General features: G+C 55.1%; 3 protein-coding genes across 6 annotated transcripts; 1 reads left to right on the forward strand and 2 right to left on the reverse strand.

Moving 5' to 3' along the window:
* Positions 1-44: 44 nt before the first annotated feature.
* Positions 45-6,370, forward strand: LOC125684713 (putative protein PTGES3L). 4 transcript variants are annotated; one of them, XM_048927120.1, is made up of 17 exons: positions 52-160; positions 480-629; positions 740-806; positions 1,128-1,226; positions 1,569-1,658; positions 1,747-1,800; positions 2,480-2,602; positions 2,673-2,832; positions 3,181-3,238; positions 3,575-3,731; positions 3,828-3,944; positions 4,136-4,266; positions 4,449-4,515; positions 4,674-4,765; positions 5,384-5,438; positions 5,889-5,983; positions 6,145-6,370. In XM_048927120.1, exons 1-17 carry the CDS (start codon positions 153-155, stop codon positions 6,278-6,280), a joined length of 1,659 nt encoding a protein of 552 aa, XP_048783077.1. In that variant the 5' UTR covers positions 52-152; the 3' UTR covers positions 6,281-6,370. The 4 variants fall into 4 exon arrangements, with proteins under 4 accessions (XP_048783075.1, XP_048783077.1, XP_048783074.1 ...); XM_048927116.1 differs by lacking the exons at positions 52-160; positions 480-629; positions 740-806; ... (1 more) ...; positions 1,569-1,658; positions 1,747-1,800 and adding an exon at positions 1,987-2,403; XM_048927118.1 differs by lacking the exons at positions 2,480-2,602; positions 2,673-2,832; positions 3,181-3,238; ... (6 more) ...; positions 5,889-5,983; positions 6,145-6,370 and adding an exon at positions 1,978-2,174 and having other exon boundaries at positions 45-160; positions 516-629.
* Positions 6,371-7,746: 1,376 nt separating this feature from the next.
* On the reverse strand, positions 7,747-10,866 carry G6PC1 (glucose-6-phosphatase catalytic subunit 1). Its single transcript, XM_048927124.1, has 5 exons — positions 10,591-10,866; positions 10,102-10,211; positions 9,242-9,350; positions 8,977-9,092; positions 7,747-8,694 (listed from the first exon to the last, which is right to left on the reverse strand). Exons 1-5 carry the CDS (start codon positions 10,818-10,820, stop codon positions 8,183-8,185), a joined length of 1,077 nt encoding a protein of 358 aa, XP_048783081.1. The 5' UTR covers positions 10,821-10,866; the 3' UTR covers positions 7,747-8,182.
* A 271-nt stretch (positions 10,867-11,137) lies between these two features.
* On the reverse strand, positions 11,138-17,282 carry LOC125684709 (membrane primary amine oxidase-like). Its single transcript, XM_048927111.1, has 4 exons — positions 15,596-17,282; positions 15,132-15,417; positions 14,422-14,551; positions 11,138-14,292 (listed from the first exon to the last, which is right to left on the reverse strand). Exons 1-4 carry the CDS (start codon positions 17,163-17,165, stop codon positions 13,993-13,995), a joined length of 2,286 nt encoding a protein of 761 aa, XP_048783068.1. The 5' UTR covers positions 17,166-17,282; the 3' UTR covers positions 11,138-13,992.
* Between the last annotated feature and the right edge of the window lie 184 nt (positions 17,283-17,466).

Here is a 17,466-nt window from a genome sequence, read left to right on the forward strand (position 1 = left end):
GTGGGGCGGGGCAGCGCGGAACCAGGACGCGGCACGAGGGCGCGGCCACTGCCGCGAGCTGCCAGTGCTCCCCCTTGAGGCTCGGAGGGACCGGGAGGAAAACGACCGGCCCCGTTCCCGGAGGTCCGAGATAGTGCGGGGAGAGCACCGACATGGCGAGGTGAGCGGGCCCGTTCTGCGGGACTGCGCGTGGCGGGGTCCCGGGACAGCGCCCGGTCGAGTCCCAAACACACTGGGGCAACACCCGAAAAAAAGCCTGAGGCAACACCCAAACCAGGCCCCGGGCAGGGCCCCAGGACAGCCGCTGCTGGTAACGGACACGGCAGGGGTGGCCGATCGCGGCCTGCTGCAGCCCGCGGGTGCTGTGCACTTGGGTGTGCTTGCTGCCACCCGCTGAGTAACCGGCGAGGGGTCCAACTAGGCTTTGGCCCAAATCTCTGCTCGTGCCTGATGCGCAGTCTGTCTTTGCTGCACTGAAGGTTCTATGGAAGTACCCACAGCCCGTGTTTTCCCAGGCAACACGCAAAGACGTTGTGGTATGACCGCCCGCGGTATGTTTTCCTGGAGTTCTGCGTGGAGGACAGCACAGATGTTCAGGTCATCATCGAGGATCACCGATTGGTGTTCAGGTGGGCTATAGGTCTGGAGCTATGAGGATCTTGGGGGCAGGAGGACCCTGTGTGAGCCAGTGAAGCGTATGGTCAGCTCTGTCCTGAACCAGGTATCTGTATTTTGGCAGTTGCAGAAACGCAGATGGAGTAGAATTCTACAATGAGATCAATTTGTATGCCAGAGTGAACTCCAAGGTGAGACTTCTCCCCAGCAGGCCATTCCCTGACAGCCTGCATCATGCTCAGAATCGAACAGAGCCTGTGCTGTCCTGAGCAGTGCAGCTTAGAGTTGGATTCTGTTCATTTTCTGAGAGCCTGAGTGGGTTGAGCACAAGCCTGGAAAACCTGATCCTGAGTCTGTCACATGCAGCACAGTGCTGGGCTGCAAACAACTCTTCTCCATGGTTCTGTGTACCACAGCCCAAGTGTGGCTGAGCTTTGATCCTCTGTGTATCTGCTGTGGAGTAGAGAGGAACACAGCAGACAATGAGGGGAAACATCCTCATCTCTTGGCAGGACTCACGAGAGAAGCGCTCTGACCGCTCCATCACGTGCTTTATGAGGAAGTGGAAGGAGAAAGTGGCCTGGCCCCGCATCACCAAGGAAAACATCAAGGTGCATATGATGCTGGACAGTAAGGAGAGCCTTTGCGGCTGACTGTACCCAGTACAGTGGCTTTCTGGGTTCCACGTGCCCCCAGGACAGACACCCTGATCCTGATACAGCCACCCCAAAATAGAGCTCTCAGTAAGCAGACACAGGAATGCCTCCTGCTCCCTGTCAGCTCACTTAAGTGCTTTGAGGAAGATGTGGCATTCCCATCCTCGATGTGGGTAGGGTCAGGACTGGCCCCTGCAGCCACAGGGACATTCTCCTATGCAGGAGTAGCCCATGCTTGCTCCGTGTGAGGTCAGGGCCACACTGCTTCCTTCCTCAGGGGATACTCTCTGCCCACAGCCAGCCTGGCTCTCCGTTGACTTTGACAACTGGCGAGACTGGGAAGGGGACGAGGAGGTGGAGAGGGCCATGGTGGAGGAGTATGCAGAGGTGAGCCTGGTTTTGTGTGCACAGGTTGCTTGGCACGTTGGGGGACAGCCAGCCGTGTCGTTCCCACAGACCTTTGTTCCCTATCCAGCTCCTGCAGAAGGTGACGGACAAAGCCCCTCCTCCGACCATGGATGACCTGGATGTGAGTAGAGCCTCGGAGTTCTATTCCCCAGGCACTCCAGAAGTCCCTGGCACTCTTCTTACTCCAGCTGCTGCCCCCTGGGTTGCAGTGTGCTGTGGGGATGGACCCAGGGGCTCCCGGACAGCACCAGGTGGTTGCCGCTGGCCTCCTCCCACCACACTCCTCATCCCTCCGCAGGACGACCTCTGAAGCACGGCTCCACAAAGCAGCGCACAGCAACGAGCCGGGACACGGGCGAAGAAAGCGGAGCACCGAGGGATGACGCCGGTTTGCGGAAGGGAGCGGCGGAGCCCAGTGCACGGCGGCGAGAGCTGCAGGCTCTCCGGGGCCGAGTACGCGCGAGTCAATAAACGCGAAGTGCTGCCGCGATGCGCCACGGCGTGCCGTGAGCTCGGGGATCCGCGGGACGGGAGGGCAGCGCCTTGAGAGGCGGAGCTCCGCCCATCGGCAGCGCGCTCCGAGCCGGATCCGCCGCTCTGCCAGCCCCGCCCGCCAGCCGCAAGTTCCTCCCTCGGCCATCCGGCCGCCGTCGCTCGCCGTCTCTACGCAGCCCGGGCCGCCGCTATGGTGTTCCATTGCCAGCGGGACAGCTGGGCCCGGCAGGTAGCAGCGGGGCTGGCGGCGCCGCGCGGCCCGGTCCAGTCCGGCCCCTCACGGTGCCGCCGCCTCTGCGTTGCAGTTCGCCACGAGGGTGGTGTCGTGCCGGGAGGCCGAGCTGCGGCCCGAGGGCGGCGGGGAGCCGACGCGCGGCTTCCAGGTGGTGCTGGAGGACACGATCCTCTTCCCCGAGGGCGGCGGGCAGGTACGGCCGGGGCCGGGCGAGGAGCGGGGCGGCGCGGCCGGGCCCGGACGACGGCTCTCTGTCTCCGCAGCCCGATGACCGCGGCCTCATCGGCGCCGTCCCGGTGCTGCGCGTCACCCGGCGCGGCGCCCAGGCCGTACACTTCGTGGAGACGGCGCTGGAGCCGGGCAGCGCCGTGCTGCTGTCGTTGGACTGGGAGCGCCGCTTCGATCACATGCAGCAGCACTCGGGTGCGGGGCCGGGCGGGTGAGGAGGGTGGCGCGCGCTTCGTCCCTTCCCGGTTCGCCCGCCAGTTCCCTCCCGCCCCCCCGGTTGTCCCCACCGTGCTCGTAAGGCGGCTTCGCGGGGCTGGAGGCGACGCGCGGTGCGCCGGAGACGCTCGAAGTCCACCGTGGTGCCCCGGGGTTTCCGCAGGGCCACCCGGTGACAGCTGCCCCTCCACCTGCCGCCGGCAGCCTCCTAGCGCCTGGGCCGGGCCCAAACACCGCGGGGAACGTCGGCAGAATAACTGTGCGGTTTGGTGGAGGACCCTTTCCTGCATCCCGAGCTCAAAGCCACTGCTTGCACATCTCTTCCAGGACAGCACCTCATCACTGCCATGGCAGAGCGGATGTTTGGATTCAAAACAACTTCATGGTGAGCTGGAAAAGCAGCCATTAACCTTAGCCTCACCTGGTGTGTGTGCCACCAGGCCAGGAGGGGGTGCACGTTGGTAATGGAAAGCAGCATATGCTGCGATATTTCGCCTAAGCTCAGATGGCCTGGGCTGAAATAAGACAAGCTGTGTAAGCTTCTTGCTTTCTCTTGTCCTGTTGCATGGGCGTGATTGCATCTGATGCCCTTTAAATAGCAGGGAGAGAAGCATTTGGTTTCAGTCACATTCCCAGCAGCTCCTCTCAGGTGGCACTTGGTGCTGCCTGGAGGGATCTTCCGCCTGCTCTTCACAGCAGCAGATGTTCTTCATCTGTGCAGGGAGCTGGGCCGGCAGCAGAGTGTCATTGAGCTGGACACCCCCTCCATGACCACAGAGCAAATGGCAGCGCTGGAGCAGAGCGTGAATGAGAAGATCCGAGAGAGGATACCTGTGACAGTGCGGGAGTTGGCTGCAGATGACTCTGAGGTTGAAACAGTAAGTGATGGGAGTGAAGGAAGCTGGCAATACCCATGGGACCAAAGCACTTGCAGCATGGATATTGGTTTGTCTGCCATTCTCCTGCTCTGCTAGGTGAGAAGCCGTGGCTTACCAGGTGACCACACGGGGCCAGTTCGAGTTGTAGACATTGAAGGCATAGACTCCAACATGTGCTGTGGGACTCATGTCTCCAACCTGAGTGACTTGCAGGTAGGGGGCTGCAGCCACATTACCTCCAGGAGCCCTCAGCACACACATACAGCTCAAGGACAGCAGAAATCCTGGAGGTACAGGGTCTGCTTGAAATTGTCCTGGAGGGAAAATGGGCAGAGGTGACCACCTATGAGGATAAAAGCAAAATACCATTCTCCTTTTCTAACCAAGGTATTTTTCTGTTTAAGGTTATTAAACTTCTTTGCACAGAGAAAGGGAAAAAGAACAAAACCAACTTGGTTTTCCTGGCAGGAAATAGAGTGCTGAAGTCAGTTGAACAAAGTCACCGTACTGAGAAGGCCCTGACCTCACTGCTGAAGTAATACCCTTTTCACTTTGGTTCTTTCATCTTTATTTTTCCTTCTGACAAATGTAGCATAAGTCTCAGGTGCTTCTACAGCACTTACAGGTTGCTTCTACAGGTTCTTCTCAGGTGCTGATGTTTTTTATTATATATTACCCACTTGAGAGCAGTGATCCAAATTTTCCTTTTTCTTTCAGAAATGGACCAGGTGAGCATGTAGAGGCCGTGAAGAGATTGCAGAGTTCTGTGAAACTGCTTCAGAAGGTATGAGGTTGGCTGAGGAAAGCAGACTGTCTGCTTCCTGTAGAGCTGACCTGAAATTGAGGCGTCCGTTTTTATCAAAACTGCTTCCAATTCTGCGAGCACAAATCAGTTCACGCTGGTTAACCATCTGTGGTGCTGCTTTTTCACTTTTCTTTCAGAATAATTTGAACCTGCTAAGAGACATTGCTGTTTTGATAGCCCGGGATTTCAAAAGCAAACCTGTTCAAAGTCCGCTGTTTGTGTTACACAGGTATGGAGGAGTTCAGGAAAAAGGATAAGAACCCATGGTATATGATTTGTGAGAGCTGCATTTCCTTGACACCTATTCAGGCCTGTTTATGACAATTATATTTTTAAAAGTCAAAAATTTCTCAAGGACAGCTACAAACAAGGTGGAAAGAACTGTCTGGGCCTGCTGAAAGGTTGTATAGTTAAAGAAATGTGTTAGTAATTCAGTTACTGAATTCCTCTGATGCTATAGCTAAGAAGTGATTGTCTGTCTCATGTCTTCTTGCTCACAGTATTTTCAAATAAAACTGAGGAGCCTGATTTCTTAAACACTTAAATAATTCCTAATATACCCACAAGAAATTATAAAAAGGATTTATATGTATAGAAAGAAAATAATCTGCAGCCTGATTGCAAGAGACCAAAACCTCAGGCACAATCATAGGTTGTGCTTGCAGATCTTACCTTTCAACTTCTCTGATGTTAGTGGAAATTTTATTCTTAAGCAAACAAAATGGAAAACTGAGAAAAGCTAAGCTTGGAGAATCATTGCCTACAGTTTGTTATTAATGTTTTGGACTCTGGTGTGGATATGTATACTTTTTTTTTCTCTAAAGTGGCTTTTTACCTGTCTATGCAGGAAAGAGGGTGACTCTGAGTTTATGAACATCATTGCTAATGAGATTGGGAAAGAGGTGAGTCGTTGATGCAGACTAACCTGCCACCAGTGGTGTTGTCATTCAACTTTCTAGCAAGGCTGGATAGGCTTCCATTTGCACCACAGTCACAAGCTACAAGTCTCTTTCCTTGCAGAAGAGGTTGTGGTTCCCAGCAGCCTCAGGGTGCTGGGGATCCCCAATAGTCAAAAAATGCAGTAGTGAAAATTCAGACCAGTGTGGAAGAGCTTATCTCCCAAAAAGCCATGCAGATCCTCTTTGGACATGCTAACTTTGGACAACCTAACTCCGGTACCTGCTCGGTCTCCCACAATGTACAATTCAGTCTGAAAGCTTCAAAAGCTCCCTCCCCTTTTACTCCAAATTGAGTTTCAGTAATGAGCACAAACTTACTACTTGTTTTAATGTCTTAATGGGAAAAGGAGGGCACTGGCCCTTTGGGAGCATCATCCCTCTCTCCATCTACAGGAAATCCTGCTGTTCCTGACTGTGGGAGATGAAAAAGAAGCAGGACTCTTTCTTCTAGCTGGCCCTGTTGAAGCAGTTGAGAATTTAGGTCCCAGGTACTGTGTTCTATGTTTTCTTTAAAATTAGTGAGACTTCTGCCCAAGCAGCTGAGCAGTGTAATTAGGGCATGGAGCCTTCTATGCTCACTGAGCATGTAAGGGCAAGCTACTTTCCTCTGCAAGTGAGTGGCCTTCAGCATGTCCTGACGTTTCTGCAGGGTGGCAGAGCTGCTGGAAGGCAAAGGAGCTGGGAAGCGAGGCCGCTACCAGGGCAAGGCAACCAAGATGAGTCGTCGAGGAGAAGTGCAAGCTCTGCTCCAGGAATTCATCAGTCAACAGAGAGATGAAGCATAAAGAAAGAATTTTAAAAGTAGGGCTGTCATCCCTGCTTTGTATGATCTCCACTAAGTTCTCTCCCAGAAAATAAAGACAAAAAAAATCTCACGTAAAATCCCATGTAGTTAGGAAGGACTACTACTCCATGTCTCTCCAGCTTGCCATTTCTGCCAGCAGTCCCCAAGGCTGCTATAACTTCAGCTGCAGAAGCAAAAGGGGCACTGAAGAGCCATGGTCAAAAAACACCTGATATGGGTCTAGGTATTGTTGTTTTTTTCCCTCCTAGAACCAGCATGGCAGGTTTAGTCCAGATGTTCATAATAAACAGAAAAATAGAGACAGACAAATCTCCATCTTAAAGATGTTTATCGTGAGTGTATAGGATAGCAGCAGCCTCACATGGTTTCCTCGCTTGCCTATGTTGCGCTGTCACTCAACGAACAGCAGAGCCCTCTGCCAGCTATTGAGCTGTTTGTGAGTAGCAGGATCAGGCTAAGGGACAAGGCTGTGCAGGCCATCAGCTCCTGTTGTGACACTTTACTGCAGGAGGAGGGGAAGCAGCAGTCCTTTTTCCCGACACGCAGGGTGCCCAGAGGTGCTGGCTGCATCCTTGCCCAGCTAGACTGACAACTTGGTCAACACTGTCCTTTCCCAGTCAGTGGAAACCTGGGAGTTACTAATCTAGGTAAGCTTCCTATTGAAGCTTTTCCTGTAAAAAACAAGCTTCACAGCTGAACTCCATCTTTAGATGTTTACAGCCCACTTTGCCCACTTTGATGGGATGTTTACAGCCCACTTTCCCACTTTGATGGGATTTTAACATGGCACTCGAATGATTTGCTGTTTGGTCTTTATCACCCTGTGCATGCAGCATTAGACACCATATCTGGGCTGCATGCACCTTGCACGTGCACTGTCTCTGACAGTTGCCAGCATGCACTGATTGCTGTCATGAGCTTTAACCGTGCTTTGTGGGTTTACGTACTGGAGTCACTCCTATCACAGTCAGCTGTTCTGCTAATGGGGCAGGGTACAGGGGGTGTGGGATTGCCAAGCAGCACTGCACCGGCCCCACACAGACCTGCTGGGTCTTGAAGCTCTACTTGCTGCCCTCAGTAGTGAGGTGGCACAAATGTGTTTTCATTGCTGGCATGTGGTGCATACAGGGTCCCTGAATAAAGAGCACAAAAGCAGCTTTGCCTCCCTGCCCTCTGTGCAGTCACTGCTGAACTTCAGTCAGGACACCTCCATGCACCTTCCCAAGGAGAACTCCTGAGTTCTCCTTTACATGCCTGTATGTTCTAGGCAGCAGGAAGACTTGGAGAAGCCTGGTTCTACCTCTCCTTGTGCTTCCAGCCATGTCTTGCAGCAGGCAGGAGCAGGACCTGAGAAGGAATATCCTTCTCAGCACCAACAGCTTCCCTGTCCCTGGGGATGGCACTTGGGCACCATCCCCACACCCACAAGACAGCTGAACTCGCCAATAAAATACATCTTCATCTTTAATAAAATACGCCTTGTTTAGAGACACAGCACTACATATACGTGCATGTATACACACACGTACCCAGAGCTGCTCCACACAGCAGTGAACAGTGGGCAGTGGTTCTCACTGACCAGTGAGCACTGGGCAGGGGCTGAGGAGCCTTGGGGCTGGGGGCTTCCACGAGCTGGTGTTTGTTTCCATCTCCCGCCTGTCCCCCTGCAGAGCTGCCTTGCCACAGCCTTTGAGCACCCACAACTGACAGTGCCTTGCTCCTGCTGTCTCTGTCCCTTGTGCCACAGGCACCTGTGGCGCATCTGGCACCGTGGGTGCACGCCGTGTTGGAGTCAGCCCTTGAAGCTGTAATGGAGAGAAACCAGCACAACCCCCACAATCCCGTGGTTCCTGAGCCAGGGTGGCCACACTGTTACCTGCCCCTAGACACCCTTTTTGTCCTGCGTGGCCAGAAACTGAGAGATGCAGTAGGGGATGAGGCCGACGGTGGCCAGTGGCACAGCTGCGCTCTTGCAGAAGGAAAGGACATAGAAGAGCAGCTGCATGTGCGAGGGCGGCTTGAAGGCATCAAAGAGGTGCAGGACCAGCAGCGAGGCGGCAGCACAGCCTAGGCGGAAGGACAGCTGGTGGCCTTGCTTCCCGCGGCAGCTCTCCAGGTACATGTGGGAACTCAGGGCCAGCCCCAGCCCAAAGAGGATGCCCAGGTTGCGAAGAAGGCTGGCGAAGGGTGTGGTGTCGATGTGGACCCACTCAGGACGGGCACACCACCTCTGTGCTTTCTCCAGAGTCCAGAGCAATTCAACACCAAGCACGCGCAGTAGCAGGTAGAAGCCCAAGGCGAAGCTGAAGAGGAAGAAGGTGACGCCCAGATACCTGCGGAGGCTGGCATGGTAGATGGAATGGATGTGCTGGAAGGTCTCAGCCACGGCCATACCTGCCAGGAGAAGAGGTACTAGCAGTCAGAGCGAGATTAAGAGCGGCTCCAGAGTGCGGTGCAGACCTGACAGTCACTGCTGCACCCTTATGCTCTCAAATTCCTCTTCCCATGTCCCCCAGCCCACATCCAATGGCACGTGGACAAAGGCTCCTTCTCAACAGCAACAAGTGCAGAGCAACTGTCTGCAGTTCTTGCTTGCTCCTGCTCCTTTCTCGTGCACACAATGGGAGCACAGGGGTGTGCTAAGTTGTCGAAGGGACAGAACCAAAGTGAGCTCACCAGATATGACCCCTGCGATGACCTGATGTGGAAAGTGGGCAGCGATGAAAACACGGGACAGACAGACACAGACCTGAATGGCCCAGAACCCCGTCCACAGCATGATCCACAGAATCCTGCAAGGGGTAAAGAGTTCCATCAGTGCCAAAACTGGCACATGCTGCCACCATGGACTTTGAGTGGTGCTAGAGCATTGTAGTGCTGCTGCCTAAACAGGTCTACCTGTATCCCTTTCATCTCAGGGTCAGGGCTTGCATACACTCACCAGTACTTCAGTGTTTTTGATTGCTTCTTGCCCATGGCGATGGAAAGCAGGGCAGTCACCATGACGTAGTACACTCCTGCTGCACCCATGGCATGGCCGGAGGGGCTCCCTGGGTAAGAAGCAGGGCTTAGGTCAGCCCCCTCAGAGCAGGCTGTCCCTGCTACCCTCGTGCCCCAGCAGCTCCCACACTGAGCACCCATTCCTAGCCTGCAGGCAGGTGATACCGTGGCACAGGGAGCACAGAATCACAGAACTGTGGGAGGCAGAAGGGACCTCTGGAGCTCTCCCAGTTCAACCCCCCCGACCTCTCCCGGCCCCTCCTAGCAGTTTCCCCAGAGCAGGTTGCACAGGAATGAGTCCCGATGGATTTGGGTATCTCCAAAGAAGGAGACTCCAGCACCAATCTGGGCAACTGTGCCAGAGCTCCACCACTCTCACATCACAGAAGTTCTTCCTCGCAGTCAGATAGAACTCCCTGTGCCAATGTTCCCTGTTCTGGTGCTGGTCACCACCTAATGGATCCTGGCCTCCTTGCGTCAGATACTGATCAGATCCCCTCAATACCTTCTCTTTGCCAAGTGAGCCGCACCAGGGCTCTCAGCATTTCCCCATCACAAGATGATCTAGGTCCCCACCATCTCTGCAGCCCCCCACAGGCCGAGTTTGTGCTAAATTGCCACATCTGCACACACCAAGGGTAAGAGTCTGCTCTGCACCAGAACATGGCAGTGGCCCCACAGCTCAGTGATAATGGCTGAGATAACAGCCCTGGCTGTGCCAGCACCACCCCAGCCTAGGATCAGGACTTCTGGTTCCCTGGGCAAAGTGCCAACTGCTTTTGTCAGAGTAGGGGACCCTACCGGGGCCAGTCTCGCAGGTGAGTGGGAACTGCTGGATGGCCGGCGCAGAGATGTTGCTGTAATAATCAGTTTCATGCACCCACCAGTATGGCCTCTCACCAAACAGGATCCTGAAATGAAAGTAGAAAGGGATCTTTGGTTGTCCTGGGCACCAGAATGGGCTGTGATCCCAGCTCTGGCTGTGAGCTGGAAGGCGTCAAAATATCACCCAGACAGCACCTGTCCCTGTCCCCATCCCCAAACCCTTAAGACAAGGAGCAGGAATGCCCTGGGAGCAAGCTGATATTCAGAGAAGAGGGTATGTCTGCTCTTTCCATGCCTTTTCAGGCTATGGGGAGCCATCCTATTGTGCCAGCATAGGCAGAGGCCACCCGTCCTCATCACATGCTTAGAGTATAAGGCGGTACATCAGGACTGGGTACACATCTGGCTATATTAATCCAGCCATGTTGGTGAACCTGCAGCGAGCTGCAGCACAGCACTACTCACCACTTGAAGACGAGGTTGAGCCAGTCCCCGATCACGGCCACCCAGATAAGCCGGATGCCCACTGGCTCACACAAGTGGAACCAGATAGGGAAAAGAACAAAGAAAGTGTTCCTGAGGTCTGCAGCAAAGGAGATAAAGAGGAACCAATCCTGAGAGCCCTGGAAATGCTCCTGCAGCCAGTGCGTCGCCTGGATGCCTGCATCATGCAGGAGGTTCATGGGGGTTTCCATCCTCCTACACAGCCTCCTGCCTGGTTCAGGCTGTCCCGTGCTCCACCGCAGTTTTATACCCCACGGGTTCGTGTTTGCTGCCGATAGGTCACTTGCCCCAGCACTGATCTTTGGACCCAAACCACTTTTGCTGAAGGGTGCATCACTGGCGGGTTGTTACAAACGTGCTTGGAACAACTTGCAAAAAGGGGAAAAACAGGCGCAGAGCGGCATAGGGTATGCCCTGTAGGAGCCTTAACCCTTCACTGCCCCATTACTCGGGGGGGATTCTGCAGCCCCTGCTCTGTCTGGCTCCCCCACAAAAAAAAAAAAAAAAAAAAAAAAAAAGAAACCTGATATGCTAGTGAACCCCAATGTTCACTAGCAGGGGAGAGATTTGAATACCTGCAGAGGGATGGAATAGCATTTATCCTATCCCTCTGTGGATCAGGTTCTGTATAGAGCAGGGGCTGCCCAATACCCTGACCCCCTCTGAAACCTGCACCTGATGACAAAGCACTGTTATCACAGTCTGCCAGGCTGACACAACCAGTGCTCTCTTCAGCAGGAAACTTCCCAAGCTGTTTCAGGAGATCCCCAGAGCAAGGCCTGGTGAGGTCTTGGCTGCCAGCAGTGTTTTCCCAAGATCTGTAGGATTTCAGGACCTGTGCAAAACAAGTAGGGAGAGGATCCTAACTAGCACATCCCCAGGTTAATCCTTCCAGCCCTGCAAGCCCTCAGAAATGCAGATGGAGCTGAAGACATCCCTTGTCACACAGGGTCCCTGCCTGTCATCTTTCCACCCCAGCCATGCAGCTCTGACAGATCTATTTTCCTGTTCCTCTCTGGGAGTTAAGGGTGAATGGGTAACACAGATCTATCCCCAGGATCCTGGAACACTGGGGTCAGTCCAGCAGGACAAATCCAGCTGTCCATCCCTGGCTGCTGCAGGGACACACAGCAGAGCAGCACGAGGCACCTGGCCAGAGCCTCAGGCATACAGCTGTACACACAGCAGGAGCAGACAGCAGAGTGTTAATGATTAGCAGCCAGTGAAAATGCACCACTTATCTCTCACTTCTCTAGAAAGTTCAGGTCAGGAGCCTTGAACTGCTCCATGGTGCAGTTTGACGCAATGCAGAGGCTGTGTCCAGCAGCAGCGGGAGGCACAGGGCAGCGTCCTCCCTCTTCCTGCCCCCTGCCTCAAGTGACCACCATGATGTCTTGCAGCTGCCAGGCCCAGGAAGGACTGTTTTTATTGGCAAACACCAATTTATTCAGGGCAGTGAAAATATTTAGAGATCTACCTTGAGGTGCAGAGCAGCAAGAGGCTGGAGATAACACGGCAGAGCAGCAGCATCACCGGCACTCTGCAATCAGCTGAGCCTTGGTGTCCTGATGAGCTGGGGCTGCTCTGATGCTCCCAGGAAAGGGAAGTGTGAGCACAGGTAAACCTTGGTGCAGGCTGGCAGGGTCCAGCCCCAGAACATCTGCTCTGTGCTGGCAGGGAAAGCCACGCTTGAGGGAGAGCACAGCATCCTAACCCCCAGCATGCAAAATGGAGCAGAAGTTTGCACAGAAATAGAATTACTCTTGCAAAACTAAATTCCTCAGCAGCTCATTTTGGTGTCCTCAGCTGAGAGCTTTTGGCCAGCACAAAGGAATTCAATGGGCTTGGCTCCCACATCCAATATCTTTTGAAACAGTTAGCAATTAATCCCTCAAAAGTTTCGCTGTAGGAAATGGGAGCAAAAGGAACTGGGGGATGGGGACAAGCAGGACAAGCATACTCCAGCCCCTTTGGAAAGAATCACAGCAACAAAATTGGGATTGCACTTAGGAGAGGCCAGGAACTGGAATGGGAACAATGGCTCCCCTACAGTCACAGCCAGATGAGCTGGCAACCCAGGAGCTGCATGCCCTGCAGTGACAGCAGCTGGCTCCAGGACACGGCGTCCCCACGGTTCCCAAGCCACCACACATGGCCAAGGCACGCGCAGCGCACACTGTCACGCTTGGCTGCCCCTTAGCACCAAGGTTTCATCCAGAAGGTTCTCAGTCCATCGCAGTGCTGGGGCTGGAAACAAGGTCACCACTGCCTGCGTCAGCATGTGGTCAGAGTCCAGGCAGTACCTGTACACACACAGGAGTACGTCCCTGCACAGGGAGCGCTGTATCTGTTCCCCCAGGCTCCCAGGACTGATACCCCCAGGCATCATCTAAGCATGCAGTGCAACTAATCCCACCCCAAATCACTTCCCCATGTTGCAGTGCCTCCATTCTGCTGCAATCCGAGGTGCAGGCCATCATGTCACAGCCCCTGGGGAGGGCAAATCCCTTTGCAGCTCCTGGCGACACAGCAGCCAACTGCCTGCTATGTGCCAGGGCTGGAGACAAACCTCACAGAATCCTGGCATACCGCAGCCCCAACCCAGCCCAGTGCAGTGGGGATGGGTTCCATGCTCCTGCAAGCTGGGGCTGTGCAGGCACTGGAGCAAGGGACCCCAAGCTGGGGGGTGAGAACAAGGCTCCAGCCAGCAGCCAAGGCAGAACCAATTAATCCAGCTTGATACAGCTATTACACATTAACTCCTTTGTTTATCCCATATTTTGCTGCAGAAGGGTCCTGCCAGCACACAGGGTCCAAGAGTACAGCCAGTGTACACTCACACGGCCATGCTGGGCATTGTGCCCACCACTGAAACTTTGCCCTCTCTGGCGAATGCCTGCAAACCAATACAGCCTCATAACACCACCAGCATCCAGGATCTGATCATCAGATGCCATGCTGACGAGCTATGCAAGAGATGGGTCAGAAAATGCACTAACGTGCTTCTTTATTGGAGCTAGCTGGGCACCAGGCTGCCATCGTGCAGCATGTTCATCCTGTGCAGCATCCTTATCCCCAGTACTGTTCCCAGCGCTCAGTGCTGCCACAGCAGCTGGCACCCAGCATCACCTGGAGGAGCAGTCACCAAACAGCAAAGCTCCAAGGGCAGCTCCATCACCACAGAGGCACCTGACTACCTCAGTAGGATAGAGCCTCACATCCGTGACCTGAAGGAGGAAATGAGCAGGGCAGGTCCCAGCCAGCTGGCTGCACTCCCTCCACCACTGGAGGCCCTCCAGGAATGCAGCCCAATGGCTGGACACTGGCTGTCTGTGCCAGCACCTGTCCTCCTCTTTGACCCCATCAGTGCCCACCAAATGGGGAGCCCAGACTGATGTTGACAAAGCCACCATATTGGAAGGGTGACAGGCGTGGGGCACAGGTGGCCGCAGGCAGGCAGGCGAGGGGGCTGGCTCCACACGCCCCTATCTCCTGCTCGCTGCTGAAATAGATGCTGTCAGGCGAGTACAGTGAGGGGTCCTCGTCAAAGTAGTTGTAGGGCCTCAGGAAAAAGCCGACACTGTTCCCCACAGTCACTGTGTTGGGGATGTCCTCAGCACAAGGAACATGAAGGAACCCCACAGAAATCCACGCGACCAGGTCCTAGGACAGAGAGGGGAGACCAGAGCATCTCATCAGCTGCACCGACCGTTCCAGCCCTGTTCCCCCACCCGCTGTGACCATGAAGTCCCAGCCACAAGCAGTCCTATGGAGCTCAGTACTCCCACTCACCTCGTTAGCGATGGTTTCATCATTGATGAAGTCAGCAAAAGTGACAGTGGGTGTCCAAGGGTCATTCTGGTTGTAGACACTGGTGCTGGTGGGTTCCTCCTCCTTCCTCCTGGTGACAGCCAGCTTGTACCTGTTAGAGCAGGAGGCACTGTGACACCAGGCAGGGCATAGAGTGGGTGCAGCACAAGTGGCAGCTCCAGAACTATGGGACTTGCCAGCCCAATGCTTTGACTTTAGGTCTAAATTATGCAACCTCCCCCAGAACACAGGCCGTTGAATTTCACCCTGGCCGCAAGCCAGCACTGCAGTTTTCCAAAACATTTTTCCAAGACGCATCCTGTCCTTCTGCAGAGGAGTCAAGACCTACAGATACCAATGCAGCCCTTGGGAAAACATGTGATCGTTCTAAATTAAACTTATCTGGGGTCAGATTCCTGCCTGGGAACTACTATGAACAGACGCCATTGAGCAATTTTTGTAGGGACTGTCAGAGACAAGAAGTAGACGAGCTTGTTATTTAACCCTTCCCTGCAGACAGGCTTGTCAGCAGGAGGGGATCAGGCTGGGGATGGGTGGCTGGGAAGCTTCTCAGCACCCGCAGGACGGGTATTAGTGGGTCCCCTTGGTACAGAACACAGGGCTGCCCACGCACTGCGTGCCTAGGCTGCTTGCAGCACAATTGCAGCTTGCGGCCTCAGCCCCCCACCTACCTGCCCCAACTGATGGCTTTCTCCATGGGGCTGCTGGTGGGCAGGTGCTCCCCGGGGAAGCTGACCACCTGCACTCGATAGCTGCGAAGGTGTCCCCAGCGGTTGGGCTTCGGGCCGGTGAAGGAGAGGTAGCGGGGGAGAGAGGCATTGAGGGGGAACGCCGCCTCATTCTCTCTCTCCAGCCTCTCCCGGCGGAGGAACGGCTGCTGCAGGGTGTTCTCTGGGCTCCAGGGGATGCTGACCGTCTGGTACCCCATGTCATGGGACTCCAGTGAGTTCAGCTGCCCTGTGAAGTAAAAGGGAGAATCCCCTTGAATTCCACACCCTGGGTAGGGCTGTATCTCACCAAGAAATGCAGCTAAAGAGCAGCATTTTGAGATACAGAGCATGTCTGTAGGCAAAGCGCTCACCCACGGGGCCAATGGCCTTCTCAAGCCCTGGTGACCGCACAAGATGAGACCTACCATCAATATCCAGGTCTACCTTGTAGTGAATGTGGTGCAGGTGCATCGTCCCCAGTGTGTGTGGCCCAACTCTGTTGCCATAGTCAGTGCCCTGGTCATGGAGGAAGGAGGAACTGATGTAGCCGGTGGCATGGACCCGGACCTCCACAGCCCCATTGCTGTAGAACATGAAGTCCCAGACATAGTCATAGTTAACGAGTGTGGAGACAGCACGAATAACCAGGGTGTTCTTCCGCAGCCCTCCATAGTACAAGGAGTGTGCATCAGAGAAATGCCGCCGCAGAGGAAGGGAAGTGTCGTGCTCAAAAATGCAGAGTGAATTCTGGTTGGTTCTGGGGACATCTGACTCGGACAGGTAGTGCCGATCCACATAGGTGGCCATGTAGGGACAGTCAACACCCCTGACCAGCTCGTAGGCAAATCTGCCGATGCCAAAACTGCCATCGAGGTAGCGGGTGGACATACCCCCAGGGCAGTTGGAGCCATACAGAGCTAAGGCTTCCTGCAGGCTCAGCTCATAGATAATTCTTTCCCCGCGGAAACGGATGTCGAAGAGCCGTGGGCCAGTGTTGGGGTTCATGCCAAAAGCAATGCTCCAGCCGTGGTAGGTGACACGGTTGTCCCTGACGCTGTACCGCGGCCCCTGGGGCTCAAACTGAAGTGGCCCCGGAGCACCAGGTGAGCGGAGGGGTCTCATGGAGCCCAGCACTGTGTCTTCCTGGGGCTTCTGAACCACAATCACCTTCAGCGACTTGGTCACAAATGCATTCTCCAGCTCAGCGGTGCTGTGGAAGTAGCGTCCATTGTAGAAGATCTGGCGCAGGTACCACTGGGAGACATCGAGCGGCCCATGCTCCACCAGCACCTCCAGCCCCACAGGCAGGATGAAGTAACCACTGCCAGCAATGCCATGGAAGAGGACAAACCACGTGGTGCGGTCTCCGGACTTGAGGCCACGGGGTGCAGTGGTGATAGTGGCCAGGTCGGTTCCATCAGATGCACAGCATGCAGCGAGGAAGCGTGGTGCCTTCCTCAGCTCCTTCTGGATGAGCTCGTTGATGGCTGCATACTCCACACCAGTGACAGCTCTGCGGTGGTACGGCACCTTCCCCCCATACTTCTGCACCGTGATGTCCCGGTGGTACGTCGGTGCCGGCAGTGGGCCCACCACGTACTCGGTGACGTTGGGCTCTGCCTGGGCCCCAAAGTACAGCACAGCCAGCGCCTCGCGGGGCGGGGGAGCCCCTCCGGCATCCAGGAACCGCAGCACTTCTGCCTTGGCCGGAAGCTGCACGTCCACGGAGGCAATGCAGTTGTCAGAAGGTTTGGCACGCGCTGCATCAGCCAGCGGCACCCCGAGGCTGACCCGCAGGTACTGCACCACCTGGGCCAGCTCCTCGGCTGTCAGGTCGGCAAAGACCCGGCTGTGGCCGTCGTCCGCTTCCTCCTGTGCCAAGGGCTGCTGCTGGCAGGAGCTGGGGGCCCGTGCCCGGGTCAGCAGCACGCAGACGAGGGCAAAGATTGTGGCCAGGGCCAGGAGGAGCAGCACAACCACGGTTTTCATGTTCATGGCTGCTGCTGGTTCCGAGGCTTTTCGAGTCGCTGCTTCTCCCAGCTTGGATTTGGTGGGCTGGGCGTTTTTTCTCCCTTGTCTTCTGAAGAGAGGATGGCCTGGATGAGCTCATAGGGAGGGCGCACTGCAGTGCCCTCAGACATGCCTGGATTTGCTGGAAGCCATAAAAGGCAACTCTGCTCTACTTCCTCCAGCAGACCACAGTTTTAAACGAACTCTCTGCTCCCGTCCTTCCCTGTTTGACCCACAGGCTTCGCTGCAGCACAAGGAGGACGCAGGCAGACAGCGGGAAGGAAAG

The sequence above is a fragment of the Lagopus muta genome, chromosome 25 (assembly GCF_023343835.1).
Source record: "Lagopus muta isolate bLagMut1 chromosome 25, bLagMut1 primary, whole genome shotgun sequence".
Lineage (NCBI taxonomy): Eukaryota > Metazoa > Chordata > Aves > Galliformes > Phasianidae > Lagopus > Lagopus muta.